This window comes from Lepidochelys kempii, chromosome 2 (assembly GCF_965140265.1).
Source record: "Lepidochelys kempii isolate rLepKem1 chromosome 2, rLepKem1.hap2, whole genome shotgun sequence".
NCBI classification, from domain to species: Eukaryota; Metazoa; Chordata; order Testudines; family Cheloniidae; genus Lepidochelys; species Lepidochelys kempii.
Genome location: NC_133257.1, coordinates 24,892,769 through 24,911,740, shown reverse-complemented (window position 1 = coordinate 24,911,740; position 18,972 = coordinate 24,892,769). Strand labels below are relative to the sequence as shown.

Genomic DNA, 18,972 nt, shown 5'->3' with positions numbered 1-18,972 from the left:
CATAGTGATAGGTAATTGCTGTACACCAAAGATCACAAAATATTGAGGTTGCTTCCAGTCCTAAGAGACCAGTCACTTGCCCCAAGTTAATCTGTATCTTAGATCTTACATGAAAGACAACACTTGTAGCCAGTCCTATAGTAAACTTTCTAAGGTTTTATTAACTAAGAAAAGAAATTAGCATTATTACAAGGTTAACGCAGGCAAACATATACATGCTAATCAGTTACAGTCTATAGTTTTTAAAAGGTAACAGAGTTGTAGTAATCTGTCAGCTCTGAATATCTCTTAGGGCTAACGCAGGTTGACCCTGGGGATCTCTGCTTTGGGTCTGCGAGAAGCCCAAACAGCAAAAAAGATGAGAAATTTTCTTGTCAGCTATTTTAAATGCCTTCTTCCAGAATTCAAGCTGATGAGATAAGCCCTTTTGCACATAGCCTCTTCATGGGCATAAGGGAGCAATTATTAAAGTTTTTGTATGGCCCATTTAGTTTTGATAGGCCTTCTTCATCGGCAGGAGACAATCACTCCTGACTGGGCTCCCAGTTTCAGAGGAAACACTGTTTACAATTACAAAACAAAAACTTACAATTTCTTTATCACACGGGCCATTGTGGGACATCACAATATAAAAACTTTAATAATTGCTCCCTTATGCCCATGAAGAGGCTGTGTGCAAAAGGGCTTATCTCATCAGCTTGAATTCTGGAAGAAGGAATTTAAAATAGCTGACAAGAAAATTTCTCATCTTTTTTGCTGTTTGGCCTTCTCGTAGACCCAAAGCAGAGATCCCCAGGGTCAACCTGTGTTAGCCCTAAGAGATATTCAGAGCTGACAGATTATTATGACTCTGCAGGAATTTTTACTCTGAAAACTGAGGCACCACGTGAGTTTAGGTGCCTACAGGGTTCATTGGGAGTTTTATGGATTGCAGTGAAGCCAAAGCCTGGGGTTTAGGTGCTGAAGGATCTTTGTGGATCCCAACCTTTGTTCATCATGTGGACCCATTTCTAACTCTGGTTTTTAAAAACTCCCATATATTTTGTATGATCCATACTGTCCAAGCAAAGCGTGTTCAAAGAATAGCTTTGAAATAATGGGCTAGATCGTCAGCTGGTGTAAAATGGTATTGCTCTGCTCCTTTGAAATCAATGAAGCTTGGCCAATTTACATAAGCTGAAGATAAAGACCTAGGGTCCAATCCTGCTCTCATTAAAACTCCCATTGACTTCAGTGGAAGCAAGTTTGGACCTCAGTGTAAACAGGTTGTTTGCGTCAATAGTGACAGTCAATTAAGAATTTTGTTCATATGTCAACAGTGGACATGTTTACATGCATTTGCATATAGGGTAGGCACACTATGGCCCAATACTTGTTTTATTTTCAAAGGGTTTTACAAAACCTAAAATGAAGAGAAATTTTCAGTAAAAGCAGTTTTTAAATAGCGTAAATGCTCAACTAGTTCTAGAAACTCAAACAGCCAGCTCTGTTGTGACTCTGCTATTCTGTGGTGTTTCACTGACCAAGCATAGTGAAGTGTAAATAATGAACACTAATTCTAAAAAACAAATAAAAAGAGAAGGGGGGGGGGGCTTGGTTTTAATTGCACATACAGGGGTGTAAATCAGGAAGAGAGATTATTATAAATAAAGCCAATGGAAAAGGAGGACTTGTGGCACCTTAGAGACTAACCAATTTATTAGAGCATAAGCTTTCGTGAGCTACAGCTCACTTCCTCAGATCTGATGAAGTGAGCTGTAGCTCACGAAAGCTTATGCTCTAATAAATTGGTTAGTCTCTAAGGTGCCACAAGTACTCCTTTTCTTTTTGCGAATACAGACTAACACGGCTGTTACTCTAAAGCCAATGGAGTTATGCAATAAAAAACCTGTGTGAGGTCAGAAGCAGATCCATCCTTTTTAACGTGGTAGTGTTCCTTTAAAATAGATGCTTTGTACACATGGAAGGGATTTTTTATAAACTATTTCTGCTGTAGATAGGTGGCTTACAATTGTAGATTTGTTCACAGGCTGTTCCAATGTTTAGTCATTGGTATGATAGGTGACATTTGCTCTCATAGCTACTTAGTACAGGAACCTGGCTGGATGCAGCCACATGGTGGTGCTCATGCATTTAGCCTGCTACCAGATATTTTTAGTTTATTTATTTATTTATTAAAGAGAGCCAGACTTTGCTCCTTGAAGTGCCTTCAAATGAGCTCCAACTTTATTATGGACTGCACACGAAGCTGCAACCAAGCATAAACTGGGTTGATTTCTCTCACCACCTTTACAAAGGCTTCAGGGATCTATTACTAGATCGGCCCATCTCCCTTCTCCTGTATATTTTCCCCCCTGCTGCACAAGTAATTTAGTGGCTGAAGTTATGATATTCTTTGGGACAGTGACTGCAACCCAGGGCACTGTCACATTATTGCTTTAGAGGGCTCACATAATGCAGGGGGCTTTTTTCTCAAGTGGCACAAAGTGTTAGCTATTGCACGTCCCACAATGTAGCAGAATACAAAGAAATGACCATAATGGATAGAAGTCTATATGGGATATAATAGAAAGTCTAAGGGTACAACAAGAATAAAATCCCCACATTTTGGTATTTTCCCTTTGAATATTTTTAACATTTGCTATGCAATATGATTTTGAAAGGGAGTGAATTAAAGAACTCCCCTCTGAAGCAATTATAGCTCAGAGAAAATATTCCTGCCCATAAAATGACTTGTGAATGAGTCTGCAGGACCAATCCTAGGGCCATAGACAGACCATGACTAAGGTGTTCAGGAGGCCTATTTGCCAAATAGCTTGTCTAGATCTGAATTATAACATGTGCCAAGACCATTTGGATTCCAAATAGCACAGGAAACTTATTGTATTATGAATGATGTATTAGGGCACCTCAAGTCTTGATTAGGCATCTTTTAAAATTATTATTTAAATCTACAGCAGTAACTTTGGGGGAAGGAAATGTAAATTGAAAGGAAACAAAACACAAAGGAAGAGGCATCATATAATTGACACAATGAAAACTACAGTACTTGGGAAAAAATAGGGTTGCTTGAGCTCCACCCCCAAAATGTACTTTTAATGCCATTCCCCCAACAGCATCTAATGTTTCCTTTAAATTAAAAGGCTAAATTCCCTTCAGTTCAGATTTCCAGTATACACCTGGAATTGCACCAGTCCAAGGATTCATTCTCTGAAATCCTGAGTTAGAGCTGGCTGGGGAGGGGTTGGCTGGATATCAGTGACTCTTCAGCCCCCCCCCCCTCCTCTTTTTCCTCTTCCTTCCACCTTCTGCTTTATAATTGGCTCCCTTGTTTCTCTACCCTTTCTTCTTATCAGATCATGCTGTGAAGGAACTAGCAGCTGGAGTGTGGAAAGAAACTTTTAGAGGCAGAGTAACACCCACATTAAGGAGGGAAAGAAGGAGTGTGTATTAGCAAAGGGTGATTTCTCCCAGGCAAAGCTACGCTTCCTCGCCAAGCAACTAAACCACTCATGACTACAAAGGTCTGTTTGATTTTATTTTGTCACACTTTTTTTACATTTGCGGGGGGAGGTAGTTTAAAAGCTGATGACTCTTGTACAATACCTAGGGTAACAACCCGAGTTGTTACTGATCATGATAATTATCTGCCACCTGCAAAATTCAGACTTTTGTTGGCCATAAGCAAAGGAGAAGCAGGAAAGAGTCAAAAAGAAAAGGAGTACTTGGGGCACCTGAAAGAGTCAGTGATGGGTGGTGGATGTGATTGATTGATGGCTTGCCAGCCAGGAGAGGAAGCTGTAGGTGAGTGGCGCGGGGAAGCCTTAGGCGAAAGGGGGCTGAAATGGAAAAGAAAAATCCACAGAATCTTCTGCAAAACGTGGCATCCTGTATCGGTGTCTCTGGCTCTCCCTGGGCTTCACTTCCTCGCCGGCCGGGTGCACCAGCTCCCCAGGGCTGACCGGCACGACACAGACTTTACTGTCCTTCGTCCCCCCACGCCCGGGTTTTGTGACTTGTCCGCCTGGGCGTGCGCTCGCAGTTCCTCGCCGGGGTTCGCCTGTCATCGAGGGGTGTCTCCTCGGTCTCCGGAGGGCGGTGATAGGAGATCAGAGGCTTTGCCAGGGGTCCCCGTCCCCCCCGCCCGCTCCTTTGCCGAGCTCCGCACAGGGAGGAAACACGCGCCCGCCCTCGGTGCCGTTTTCCATCGTGCCGGAGCTCTGCAGAGAGGAGTTTGCACCCCGGGGCCACCCATTCCACGGGGATCCGCAGCCCCGCCCGGGGGCGACTGCTGCGGGACTGCCTAGCCTCCGCAGAGCCGCCCCCTCCCTGTAGGTTTGCCAAGAACACCTCCCCGGCGGGGTGACACGTGAAGCGAGTCAGCCCGCAGACACCCGGGGGCGGGCTGGGCTGGGGGGAGGCCGGAAACAGCGAACACCAAACCCATCTGAGCGCCCCGGCAGGAGCCAGGGGCAAGGGGCTTGCTCCACTCGCCGCTCCGGGGCGCAGTTACTTTCCCCGAGCCCTTGGCCTCGCCTTTCGTCGGCCCTCAGCAGTAACAAGGATCCGGCCTGTGCGCTGGGGGCAGCGTGAGCAGAGAAATCCGCGTTGTGTGTGGATTGATGCTGCGTTGCCTTATTTCCCAATAATAATCCCTGGTCTATGCAGGCTACTGAAATCACCCTTTAGCTTCCTGGTACCTGTTCATTTCGGATTGGGCCTGATCCCAACTGCCACACATTTCACAGTCCGGTTTTTAGCTAGGAGCTGGTACTTTATTATCCTCCAGTTATTTGCTGAGTGCTGACAGCATGCCCATTGCTGTCTAAATCACAGAGCAGACTGTGTCCCTGGCTTGAGGCGCTTACAGTGTAAGGGCTTGTCTGAACACAGTTCCAGTACAGCTTTAACAACCGCCTAGGTGGTGAAGCGCTGGAATGGGTTCCCTAGGGAGGTGGTGGAATCTCCCTCCTTAGAGCTTGTTAAGGCCCGGCTTGACAAAGCCCTGGCTGGGATGATTTAGTTGGTGTTGGTCCTGCTTTGGGCAGGGGATTGGACTAGATGACCTCCTGAGGTCTCTTCCAACCCTGATATTCTATGATTCTAGTGTGGACACTGCTATGCTGGCATAGAGGTGCTTATATTGGTACAGAATGGAAATTATATCCATATAGGAACCTGTATACCTGCATCCACACCCGAGGGGGTTGTACTGCTTTAACTAAGAATATAAGAACCTAAGAATGACCATACTGGGTCAGACCAAAGGTCCATCCAGCCTAGTATCCTGTCTGCTGACAGTGGCCAATGCCAGGTGTCCCAGAGGGAGTGAACCAACAGGTAATGATCAAGTGATCTCTCTCCTGCCATCCATCTCAACTCTCTGACAAACAGAGGCTAGGGACACCATTCCTTACTTAGCCTGGCTAATAGCCATTAATGAACTTAACCTCCATGAATTTATCTAGTTCTCTTTTAAACCCTGTTATAGTCCTAGCCTTCACAACCTCCTCAGGCAAGGAGTTCCACAGGTTGACTGTGCACTGTGTAAAGAAGAACGCCCTTTTATTTGTTTTAAAGCTGCTGCCCATTAATTTCATTTGGTGGCCCCTAGTTCTTATATTATGGGAACAAGTAAATAACTTTTCCTTATTCACTTTCTCCACATCACTCATGGTTTTATATATCTCTATCATATCCCCCTTTAGTCTCCTCTTTTCCAAGTTGAAAAGTCCTAGCCTCTTTAATCTCTCCTCATATGGGACCTGTTCCAACCCCCTAATCATTTTAGTTGCCCTTCTCTGAACCTTTTCTATTGTCAGTATATCTTTTTTGAGATGAGGAGACCACATCTGTACACAGTATTCAAGATGTGAGCGTACCATGGATTTATATAAGGCCTATAAGATATTCTCTGTCTTATTCTCTATCCCTTTTTAAATGATTCTTAACATCCTGTTTGCTTTTTTGACTGCCGCTGCGCACTGCATGGACGTCTTTAGAGAGCTATCCACAATGACTCCAAGATCTCTTTTCTGATTAGTTGTAGCTAAATTAGCTCCCATCATATCGTATGTATAGCTGGGGTTATTTTTTCCAATGTGCATTACTTTACATTTATCCACATTAAATTTCATTTGCCATTTTGTTGCCCAGTCACTTAGTTTTGTGAGATCTTTTTGAAGTTCTTCATGGTTTGCTTTGGTCTTAAATATCTTGAGCAGTTTAGTATCATCTGCAAACTTTGCCACCTCACTGTTTACCTCTTTATCCAGATCATTTATGAATAAGTTGAATAGGATTGGTCCTAGAACTGACCCTTTGGAAACACCACTAGTTACCCCTCTCCATTCTGAAAATTTACCATTTATACCTACCCTTTGTTCCCTGTCTTTTAACCAGTTCTCAGTCCATGAAAGGATCTTCCCTCTTATCTCATGACGACTTAATTTACTTAAGAGCTTTTGGTGAGGGACCTTGTCAAAGGCTTTCTGGAAATCTAAGTACACTATGTCCACTGGATCCCCCTTGTCAACATTTTGTTGACCCCCTTCAAAGAACTCTAATAGATTAGTAAGACATGATTTCCCTTTACAGTAACCAGGTTGACTTTTGCCCAACAATTTATGTTCTTCTATGTGTCTGACAATTCCATTCTTTACTATTGTTTCAGCTAATTTGCCCAGTACTGACGTTAGACTGTATCTGTTTCTAAACCGATATAGTTAATGCAGTACAAAAACTGTCATGCTGAGCTAATGGTATGACCTTGGAAAGGCTATCAGGCATAGCGTTCACTAGCCGCAATCCCTTTTGAAGAAAGTGTTTGCAAGATTGGGATATATGAAGAGGACAAATCAAAGCTCTGAAACTTGTCTAGACTAGAGGTTTTGGTCCTAGTCTAACTAAAGTTAATTGATTACCAATGAAATAACATGGTGGTCCAAAATTAATTAGATATTTTATATAGAACAGGTTCACCAATGGCTAGTAGCCAAGATGGTTAGGGATGCAACCCCATGCTCTGGGTGTCCCTAAGTCTCCAACTGACAGAAGTTGGGACTGGATGACGGGATGGATCACTCAATAGTTGCCCTGTTCTGGTCATTCCTTTTAAAGCACCTGTCATTGGCAACTGTCAGAAGACCGGTTTCAGAGTAACAGCCGTGTTAGTCTGTATTCGCAAAAAGAAAAGGAGTACTTGTGGCACCTTAGAGACTAACCAATTTATTTGAGCATGAGCTTTCGTGAGCTACAGCTCACTTCATCGGATGCATACCGTGGAAACTGCAGCAGACTTTATATATACACAGAGAATATGAAACAATACCTCCTCCCACCCCACTGTCCTGCTGGTAATAGCTTATCTAAAGTGATCATCAGGTGGGCCATTTCCAGCACAAATCCAGGTTTTCTCACCCTCCACCCCCCCCACAAATTCACTCTCCTGCTGGTGATAGCCCGTCCAAAGTGACAACTCTTTACACAATGTGCATGACAACCAAGTTGGGCTATTTCCTGCACAAATCCATGCGGAACGCAATGCCATCCACAGCCTCAGAAACAACTCTGACATCATAATCAAAAAGGCTGACAAAGGAGGTGCTGTCGTCATCATGAATAAGTTGGAATATGAACAAGAGGCTGCTCGGCAGCTCTCCAACACAAGTTTCTACAAGCCATTACCCTATGATCCCACTGAGAGTTACCAAAAGCAACTACAGCATTTGCTCAAGAAACTTCCTGAAAAAGCACAAGATCAAATCCGCACAGACACACCCCTGGAACCCCGACCTGGGATATTCTATCTACTACCCAAGATCCATAAACCTGGAAATCCTGGGCGCCCCATCATCTCAGGCATTGGCACCCTGACAGCAGGATTGTCTGGCTATGTAGACTCCCTCCTCAGGCCCTACGCTACCAGCACTCCCAGCTACCTTCGAGACACCACTGACTTCCTGAGGAAACTTCAATCCATCGGTGATCTTCCTGATAACACCATCCTGGCCACTATGGGTGTAGAAGCCCTCTACACCAACATTCCACACAAAGATGGACTACGAGCCGTCAATACTATCCCCGATAATGTCACGGCTAACCTGGTGGCTGAACTTTGTGACTTTGTCCTTACCCATAACTATTTCACATTTGGGGACAATGTATACCTTCAGATCAGCGGCACTGCTATGGGTACCCGCATGGCCCCACAGTATGCCAACGTTTTTATGGCTGATTTAGAACAACGCTTCCTCAGCTCTCGTCCCCTAAAGCCCCTACTCTACTTGCGCTATATTGATGACATCTTCATCATCTGGACCCATGGAAAAGAAGCCCTTGAGGAATTCCACCATGATTTCAACAATTTCCATCCCACCACCAACCTCAGCCTGGTCCAGTCCACACAAGAGATCCACTTCCTGGACACTACAGTGCTAATAAACAATGGTCACATAAACACCACCCTATACCGGAAACCTACTGACCGCTATTCCTACCTGCATGCCTCCAGCTTTCACCCTGACCACACCACACGATCCATCGTCTACAGCCAAGCTCTGCGATACAACCGCATTTGCTCCAACCCCTCAGACAGAGACAAACACCTACAAGATCTCTGTCAAGCTTTCTTACAACTACAATACCCACCCGCAGAAGTAAAGAAACAGATTGATAGAGCCAGAAGAGTTCCCAGAAGTTACCTACTACAGGACAGGCCTAACAAAGAAAATAACAGAACGCCACTAGCCGTCACCTTCAGCCCCCAACAAAACCGCTCCAACGCATTATTAAGGATCTACAACCTATCCTAAAGGATGACCCAGCACTCTCACAAATCTTGGGAGACAGGCCAGTCCTTGCCTACAGACAGCCCCGCAACCTGAAGCAAATACTCACCAACAACCACATACCACACAACAGAACCACTAACCCAGGAACTTATCCTTGCAACAAAGCCCGTTGCCAACTGTGTCCACATATCTATTCAGGGGACACCATCACAGGGCCTAATAACATCAGTCACACTATCAGAGGCTCGTTCACCTGCACATCCACCAATGTGATATATGCCATCATGTGCCAGCAATGCCCCTCTGCCATGTACATTGGTCAAACTGGACAGTCTCTACGCAAAAGAATAAATGGACACAAATCAGATGTCAAAAATTATAACATTCATAAACCAGTCGGAGAACACTTCAATCTCTGTGGTCACGTAATCACAGACATGAAGGTCGCTATCTTAAAACAAAAAAAACTTCAAATCCAGACTCCAGCGAGAAACTGCTGAATTGGAATTCATTTGCAAATTGGATACTATTAATTTAGGCTTAAATAGAGACTGGGAGTGGCTAAGTCATTATGCAAGGTAGCCTGTGTCCTCTTGTTTTTTCCTACCCTCCCCCCAGATGTTCTGGTTTAACTTGGATTTAAACTTGGAGAGTGGTCAGTTTGGATGAGCTATTACCAGCAGGAGAGTGAGTTTGTGTGTGTATGGGGGTGGGGGGATGTGAGAAAACCTGGATTTGTGCAGGAAATAGCCCAACTTGATTGTCATGCACATTGTGTAAAGAGTTGTCACTTTGGATGGGCTATCACCAGCAGGAGAGTGAATTTGTGGGGGTGGGGGGTGGAGGGTGAGAAAACCTGGATTTGTGCTGGAAATGGCCCACCTGATGATCACTTTAGATAAGCTATTACCAGCAGGACAGTAGGGTGGGAGGAGATATTGTTTCATATTCTCTGTGTATATATAAAGTCTGCTGCAGTTTCCACGGTATGCATCCGATGAAGTGAGCTGTAGCTCACGAAAGCTTATGCTCAAATAAATTGGTTAGTCTCTAAGGTGCCACAAGTACTCCTTTTCTTTTTGTCAGAAGACCGACTATTGGGTTAGATAGACCATTGATCTGACCCAGGGTGGCTATTCTTATGTTCTTAGATGTTGGCAAAGGGGAGGGAGTTAGGTAATGAAGAAGAGTGGTAAAGAGTGAGATCAAAGGTAGGCCACAGTACAACTGTGAGGGTGAGGAGCTTTAATGTGAAAGGGAGTTAGCTAAGAGAGTCTAAGAGGGGAGTGACCCACTCAGTACAGGTCACCAGGAAGTTTGTGTTTGTTTGTGGGGTTTTTTTATTGGTGGTACTATGGGGAGATTGTAGAGGAGTGAGGTGGGAAGCAGAGAGGAGGAAGTTGCAAAGCAGAACATATATATCAAAGTTGTTTCTAAATCTGTGCCTTTATAAATGTTTGATAAACAATTAAATATAATCAAGAATTTGCTATTTTTTATTTATGAGAGGGGTTACAATTATTCAACAATTGTAATAGTATAAATTGTATATGGGCCAAGTTCAGATGATGAATTCATATTGTTTCTTAAGTGTATTTCAAAGCAAGTCTCTTCTAACCATGACAACGCTTTAAAATAAAAAGTGACTGTACAAAAATGGTCTATTCCCAGTGTGTATTCTGAGCCATATCTGCTTGCTTTAGTGACAAAATGATCTTTTACCCCAATTATCAGATACTTGAGTGATAAAAGTGGTATTAAAAGCTTCAGTAGAAGAGAATTGGCTCAGTGGCTTCTCCAGGGCTATGGGAGAGTGAGCTGGATTGTGACTCCTCGGCAGAATTGTTAACTAAATTGACTGTGCAATTTTTACCCCCTTACTAGAGGAGCACACGTCAGTTAAACAGTAAATGCGCTGATAAATGGGTTCCTGGCTGAGTTTGCAGGTCTGGCAATTAGGAAAATCCATCTATTTACTTTTAAACTGTGCACATTTGTGAAGCCATTATAGACCATAAACCTGTTACCCCATGATCCTATTGTTAAAGGAATCACTTTCAGAGGAGTGGATGCAAAGCAGATATTAAATTGTAATTATTACTGTATTTGTGGTCATAGAATCCTTCTTTCAGATGCCTTGATACTCTGTCTGGGCAGCATTGGTCCATATTACATGGCCTGACATTCACAGGGATGCTCAGTTAGGACACCGTTTTGTGTGTGTGTGTCTCTCTCTCTCTCACTCTCTCTTTTTTTTAAAGCTCATTTTGAAACAAGAGATTATTATTATTATTATATATTTTGTCATTATAGCAGTTTCTGTTCCCAACACTCTCCCTGTCTGCTCCACAAAGGATATGAAGCAGATTTCCAAAGGGATTCAGCACCTGAAACTGGGGCACTTTTGAAAAAATTGTCCTCAGCTTTTAACTTCATAGGCTCCAACCCTTTTCCTGACAAGATTTGGAGATTGGCTGTTGCTTGTCAGAATGCAACTTTAGAGAGTGAAATAAATGCTCAAATAATTCCTCAGCCTTTCCCAAGGAAAAGTGCTTTAGTTACTAACCAGAGTTTGTGGGTGAAATCCTGGTCCCATTTGAAGTCAATGGCAAAACTCTAATTGATATGATGGAACCATGACTTGACCCTTGATTTTTCATTTAAGTGAATGTTCTAGGTTTACAGGCTTGATAAATATTTCTGTTCTGTATGTTTTCAGACTTGCTGATACTACGTGTATCCAGGATGAAGGTTTGTCGATACAAGATACACAGCTGGTTCCTCTTGGCTTTTTTGGCAGTTCATCTCATCAGTCATGTTCAGGGTCAAGGTAATTGATATATAAGACAGCAGTGCTTTTTCATTAGATCACTCTGATGTGCAGAAGTGGGTTTCCCCTTTTACATATGCAATAGTGTTTTCCCTTTGCTAAGGGGATAGTACAGCATTATTGACACCAATGGGAGTTTTGCCGTGACTTCAAAGGTAACATCATCGGGGTCTAGCTCTTCCTGACTCATTTTCACACGTTCTCTGAACTGAAGTGTCTTAGGAGGAAGCTTGCTCTTATTTATCTGTATAGTTAAAATGTCTGAAAATGGGTTATAGGAAAAAACTTCATTCTGTTTACTTAAATGTAGCTATAAAATATTGATGTTACTACTTTCTAAGCAAATGCATTTGCGGGGGAATGATCATTCTGCAGTGGGACACTGAACTTGCATGGAATACATATTGCTGCTTTGTTGGAACTGTAGCTAATACCATCATTACATTATATAGGGTGGTATGAGGCCCTGCTGCCCTGGGCTGCCAAGTGTCATGATTGTTCATGCACCCCTTTTTGTTTGCATTGTGTCTATATCTTATGTATTACTATTTAAAAATATACTGTTGGTATTGCTAAGCTTAAAAATGATCCTGTGTGGTCTTGACAGTGGTCTCAAGTCTGTCCTAGTGTGTTTTCCTTCCATACCAACCTTTGCTTTGAAAGCACGAAAGAATAGGACCAATTCTGCTCTTGGCTATGCTCATGCAACCCCCTTGACTTCAGTTGAGGTTGCACAGGCATAACAGAGTGGAATTTGGCCCTCTCTTTCCCACTGAAAGGAGTGTTGGGTTGTATGTTTATGATGAAAACAGTCAGTGGATAGGCAGAGGTGCCTAGGTTTTCTATCTCCAGAGGATAGTTACAAGCAGAAATGGCTCTGGGGTCACAGGAAGAGCATGCTTAACAGATGCATATACTGCTACTGACATTGCTCAATCTGCAAATGGTCTTTGATGCTGGCTGACTGCTTGGGGGCAGGAGCCGTGGAAGAGCCCTAAATCTGGGGGGGCTACAGGCACCCAAACCATGTCCCTGCCCTTGTGCTGCCCTTTCTCTCCAAGCCCCTGACCACGCACTGTCCCTTTTCCTCAAGCCTCGCCCCCCCCCCCCGCCCACTCACTCCTCTTCACCCTCTTTCCCCAGTTGCTTACGCTTACGGCCATTAAAAAGTGGGAGAGCCATGGCGCCCTAGCCCCTCCCATTCCGGTGCTTCTGCTTGGGGGGACCATGCCCCCTTCGGGCTATGGAACATCATTAGGTGCACTAACCAAACTTCCCAGAATGTGGGGAATGTTAGCTGTAGTATTTATTGTAGAGGAAGGGGGTTCACTGTGCCTTCCTACTACCTCTGTGCACCTATTCTAAACAGAAATTTAGCCTCCAAATGCTTGTGACTTAATGAGCCGAAGTGAAGCACATGATTATATATGTGTCTGTATATCTTACACTTGATACATATGTGACATTCAGCTCAGGACTCCCAGAACTGTAAGCCATTGTGTTACTCTTCTGCCTCAGCAAGTTGAGAGCTTTGCTGCTGCTAAGATGTGTGTCTGCTCCCTGACACTCCAGCCTCTCTGCATTGCCAACAAACTCCTCGGGACTCTGCCAGTCTAAACCTTGCCTGCAGGCAACCATCAGTGAACCCCAGTTCCTCCCGAGACATCTCTCTGCGGTGTCCAGTCCCTCTCACTGGGCACTCACAGAACTTATTAAGTTCACAGCCTTCCAAGAGACAGTGCACACACCAGGCTGTTAGGTTAGCTGAAGACTCACACTTCATTTTAATATAACTGCACTTGGATACCGTAGATACTTTATAGTAAAACTAAAAATAAGTTTATTAACAAAGAACAGAGATTTAAGTGATACTGAACAAGAGAAAAAGAGACCAGTTTGGTTACAAACAAAATAAAACATACTATCTAGTGACTAAAACTTAATTTTAGCTAGTTAAAATTTTTGCCTATGCAGTTTGCTTATTTACTTAAAGTTAACAGCATCTCTAGCCTTTCTGGCCAGGGGATCCAACTTTCTCAGGATCACAAGGTGCTTTTTCCCCATGTCCCCTAAGCAGTGGATAACTAAAATGTCATTTTGCTCCCCTTATGTTACCCAAAGTCTATTGTCACTGCCTCAAGAGCCAGGAAGGCTTTCTAGGGTGCAGATTCTGTCCCCAGAGCAATTGCTAAACTGTCTTCTCCCCTCACTTGTTAACTTGATGGCTTTGTTTACCAAGTATATGTATATGTACTTTTATTGTCCTCTGCCTGCAGTCAAGTCAGTCAGACAAATAAATCCACATTCTTTTGTGTAGCACATGCTGGGTTTATGCACTGCCTCCCAAACACATTTTAAGAACATATCTCCAGCACACACATGTAACTCTTTGTACACAACTCATCCATCCATCACACAATGATTTTCGGGACCAGCGTGTCACCAGTTTTTATAGGACACCATACTTGATTACAACTTTTTTTTAATAGTGCGGTAATCTTCTATACAATCAGTTGATTCAATTCAAGTAACATGTCCTCTGAATCTCTCCTTTTGGCCTTTGTTGACAAAGTTTTTCCTTTTTCCCTTTGCAATAAACGATTTACTTCCTCCTCCTTGTAACAGCTGGCTAACTATAAATGATATAGTATTTTTGAGTGATTAAAGAAATAACACATTGTAACAAGGTGCAGGAAAAATAGGGGTTAGTTTCATCTTGCACAAGCGCTTTGGGGAAGAACTATAAATTGATTCCTTAGGAGAAAGAGAGAATATGTTTGGGAAGGTCTAGTTTCACATTTGAGGTTTTATTCCAATCCTGTGATCCCTTTTCCACACATTAATTTATATTACTTTCTAGTTATGAATGTTATCCTTTGAGAAACAGACCCTGCTGAGTGAGATTGTTTTCTGCTGAGTCATTCCACCATCTTGCTCATGAATTATCCAATTATTATTATTTGTTGGTCACTGATAACTTAAAATGTAACTTTCAGATTTTAATGTTTTAATTCTTTTCATTTGTTGAGCTCCCAGTTTGATGTGATGCATTTACTAGCTGCCTTCCAAATCCTTTATTATCCCTCTGCTTTCACTCAATATTTTAATTACTCCCTCACATTTAGTTTGGAATTTTTTTTTCTTGCTCAACGGATAAAGTTACTTTAAAAATATTGGAGCTTCTTGTCCAGTCTATTAAAATAATGAAAAATTTACTCCCAGCAAAACAACACTGGTTAATAAACCATCACAACTAAGGAAAATATGTCTGCTCTCATTAGAGTTCCCATTTATCCGTTCAATAATTGGGGTGTTAATTTAAGAATTTGCTTTTACATATACAAGATGGTGATTGTACTTCATGTTGTGAGAATTTCCATATGCTGCTAATGTATATGCTAGATAATTTTGGTGGAATATTAATTTGTTCAATTTAATCAATTTTTTTAATTTTTATAACAATATAAAATTAGATTCTAGAAAGTGCAACTAGTATTGCCAGCTTTACACAGTTTGACAGCTATGTACTTGAGAATTTTTGTCCTCCTTTTAGAATACTGAGTATTTCAAAGCTTTGTTTTCCTGTTTGTCCTCAAGAATAATGTATCTCGAGCACTAACAAAAATAGCTAACTTCTATGTAGCTGCATAAACCAAGGCCTTGAACTTGTCTTTAGTCTCTTTTTGGGTGATTGCTTGAATGTTGCTGACAGCCATTCATTTGCTCATTCCTGTAAAACCCCTTAACAAGCTCTCACTACTGATTTTTATCAGTTAACGGATTCAGTTTGGATTCATTTTTTTTTTCTTTCTGCAAGAAGTGAAATTTTGTTCCACAGACAATAAAGGTCTTCAGAAATAAAGATTTCCTCTTCAGGTTGGTGACCACGTAGTAATTCCCATCAATATTTTGTTGTGTTTGTCCAAATATTAGATTTAACTTCCTTAGTTATATGTACTTCTCTGTGCCAGAACACTAGTCTTTGCATAACTAAGACATAGTTAAATATCTGTTTCGTGAACAACTCTTCTTTTCTCCCTGTGATTAATTACTGGCTGGAAGTGTCCTCCCCCCACGCTACCCCACATTTAGACACAAAAATGAATAAGTGGTTAGCAAAGATCAGCTAGTTATGTAAAGATTATTCTGGCACAAGTCTTGTAGTCTATCATATTGTAGCTGTATAGAAAGCACAAACACATCTGGTGATTATGTCCTTCTTTGCTTGTTATTGTCAGACATGCTCAAATAAATTTGTTAGTTTCTAAGGTGCCACAAGTCCTCCTTTTTCATTTTGGTTTTGTAGAGGCTCCAAAAGTTTACCTGATTTGATGATGGCTAATTACAAGTAGGTCAGAGCTACACTGCTTTGTTAGAAAGTGCTCTTTTAATCTTTAGGTCACACATGGGAGAAAAGGGGGCTTCAGAGCTCATTTTCCCTTGCAATGGTATAGGACACACTTGGCTGGCATTTGTATTCTTGGTGCTTAGCCACTGGATCCCTGTGAATCTTACAGCTGGTTTCCCAAAGATTATTTATGGTTGCTTTGAAAAAGTAAATAATTGGAATTACATCTTTTCGTGAACTGGTGGTACTCATGATTCATCACTCTAGGTTCATTCAGCACTGACTGATTCTATCCTTGCGCTATGCGTAAATCACTATGAATCTTGAGAATGAATTAAAGACTGTAATCCGTACCTGCAACCTTTCTGGTCTTTAAAACTTCTACCACAGCTTCAGTTATTTTATTACAATTACAATATGCTGAATGTTCTTGCAGTATCTTGGCTAGCACAATACTTCATATTTGATCTTTTAATCACAAAACAGCGTGCACCAAATTTTCAAAGAACTAGTTCTATGTGTGCAATGGATACTTTTAGCTGCTCATTCTTCTGAATCTAATAATGCCTATTTTCTAAAGCCCCACTGGGGTGGACAGACAGTCCGGAGATTAGGCCTGTCCAGATCATGCCCACCATCCATGAGCGCATAGTTTGTATGCATGCTCATTGCAGAGATTTTGAAAAGTGTCTTCAGGGTGCCAGGCTGTTTTGACACTCATTGTCTCTGTGCCTCTCACTTCCCACTCTCCCTCTGACTTTTCTCTCCCTTGAATTCCAGTGTCCTGAGAGCAGCTGCGATGTGACTAAGCTGGTCTTGGCTCTTCCACATTCCCTTGCTGCCTCTGGCTCTTAAGGCTGGAGTATAACTAAGGCTGGTGTACTCTGCTAGAATAGGCCCCTCTAACTAATAAGCTGGATACAACTCAATGGCAGGAAGTAAAGCTTTACCATTAAACTTTGATTAACATTTTGATAACTTCTAACATTGCAGCATTGTTAACACTGAGAAACAATTGAACCAACAAACAAAACCAACATGAAAGAAAAGTCAGCTAGTATTTTTATCACCTCTTAGAAAAGCAACAAATAGGGGGGAAAAATACTAGATGATATGACCATGAATCACAAAAATGCTTGGCCAGATCATAGAATCATAGAATCATAGAATATCAGGGTTGGAAGGGACCCAGAAGGTCATCTAGTCCAACCCCCTGCTCAAAGCAGGACCAATTCCTAGTTAAATCATCCCAGCCAGGGCTTTGTCAAGCCTGACCTTAAAAACCTCAAAGGAAGGAGATTCTACCACCTCCCTAGGTAACGCATTCCAGTGTTTCACCACCCTCCTAGTGAAAAAGTTTTTCCTAATATCCAATCTAAACCTTCCCCACTGCAACTTGAGACCATTACTCCTCGTTCTGTCATCTGCTACCATTGAGAACAGTCTAGAGCCATCCTCTTTGGAACCCCCTTTCAGGTAGTTGAAAGCAGCTATCAAATCCCCCCTCATTCTTCTCTTCTGCAGGCTAAACAATCCCAGCTCCCTCAGCCTCTCCTCATAAGTCATGTGTTCCAGTCCCCTAATCATTTTTGTTGCCCTTCGCTGGACTCTCTCCAATTTATCCACATCCTTCTTGAAGTGTGGGGCCCAAAACTGGACACAGTACTCCAGATGAGGCCTCACCAATGTTGAATAGAGGGGAACGATCACGTCCCTCGATCTGCTCGCTATGCCCCTACTTATACATCCCAAAATGCCATTGGCCTTCTTGGCAACAAGGGCACACTGCTGACTCATATCCAGCTTCTCGTCCACTGTCACCCCTAGGTCCTTTTCCGCAGAACTGCTGCCTAGCCATTCGGTCCCTAGTCTGTAGCTGTGCATTGGGTTCTTCCGTTCTAAGTGCAGGACCCTGCACTTATCCTTATTGAACCTCATCAGATTTCTTTTGGCCCAATCCTCCAATTTGTCTAGGTCTTTCTGTATCCTATCCCTCCCCTCCAGCGTATCTACCACTCCTCCCAGTTTAGTATCATCCGCAAATTTGCTGAGAGTGCAATCCACACCATCCTCCAGATCATTTATGAAGATATTGAACAAAACCGGCACCAGGACCGACCCTTGGGGTAATCCACTTGATTCCAGCTGCCAACTAGATATGGAGCCATTGATCACTACCCGTTGAGCCCGACAATCTAGTCAGCTTTCTACCCACCTTGTAGTGCATTCATCCAGCCCATACTTCCTTAACTTGCTGACAAGAATACTGTGGGAGACCGTGTCAAAAGCTTTGCTAAAGTCAAGAAACAATACATCCACTGCTTTCCCTTCATCCACAGAACCAGTAATCTCATCATAAAAGGCAATTAGATTAGTCAGGCATGACCTTCCCTTGGTGAATCCATGCTGGCTGTTCCTGATCACTTTCCTCTCATGCAAGTGCTTCAGGATTGATTCTTTGAGGACCTGCTCCATGATTTTTCCAGGGACTGAAGTGAGGCTGACTGGCCTGTAGTTCCCAGGATCCTCCTTCTTCCCTTTTTTAAAGATTGGCACTACATTAGCCTTTTTCCAGTCATCCGGGACTTCCCCGGTTCGCCACGAGTTTTCAAAGATAATGGCCAATGGCTCTGCAATCACAGCCGCCAATTCCTTCAGCACTCTCGGATGCAACTCGTCCGGCCCCATGGACTTGTGCACGTCCAGCTTTTCTAAATAGTCCCTAACCACCTCTATCTCCACAGAGGGCTGGCCATCTCTTCCCCATTTTGTGATGCCCAGTGCAGCAGTCTGGGAGCTGACCTTGTTAGTGAAAACAGAGGCAAAAAAAGCATTGAGTACATTAGCTTTTTCCACATGCTCTGTCACTAGGTTGCCTCCCTCATTCAGTAAGGGGCCCACACATTCCTTGGCTTTCTTCTTGTTGCCAACATACCTGAAGAAACCCTTCTTGTTACTCTTGACATCTCTGGCTAGCTGCAGCTCCAGGTGCGATTTGGCCC

The 18,972-nt window shown here is 42.8% G+C and overlaps 1 protein-coding gene across 4 annotated transcripts in view; it reads left to right on the top strand.

Moving 5' to 3' along the window:
* Positions 1 to 3,362: 3,362 nt before the first annotated feature.
* The window catches only part of COL14A1 (collagen type XIV alpha 1 chain), a 175,469-nt gene continuing 159,859 nt past the window's right edge, over positions 3,363 to 18,972 (top strand). For 3 of the 4 annotated variants that reach the window (XM_073330232.1, XM_073330231.1, XM_073330234.1), the window contains exons 1-2: positions 3,772 to 3,804; positions 11,512 to 11,622. In XM_073330232.1, coding sequence (XP_073186333.1) covers positions 3,774 to 3,804; positions 11,512 to 11,622 — 142 coding nt within the window. In that variant the 5' untranslated portion in view covers positions 3,772 to 3,773. Of the gene's footprint in view, positions 3,525 to 3,771; positions 3,805 to 11,511; positions 11,623 to 18,972 lie in introns of those variants that run through there. The other variant, XM_073330233.1, reaches the window with a different exon arrangement.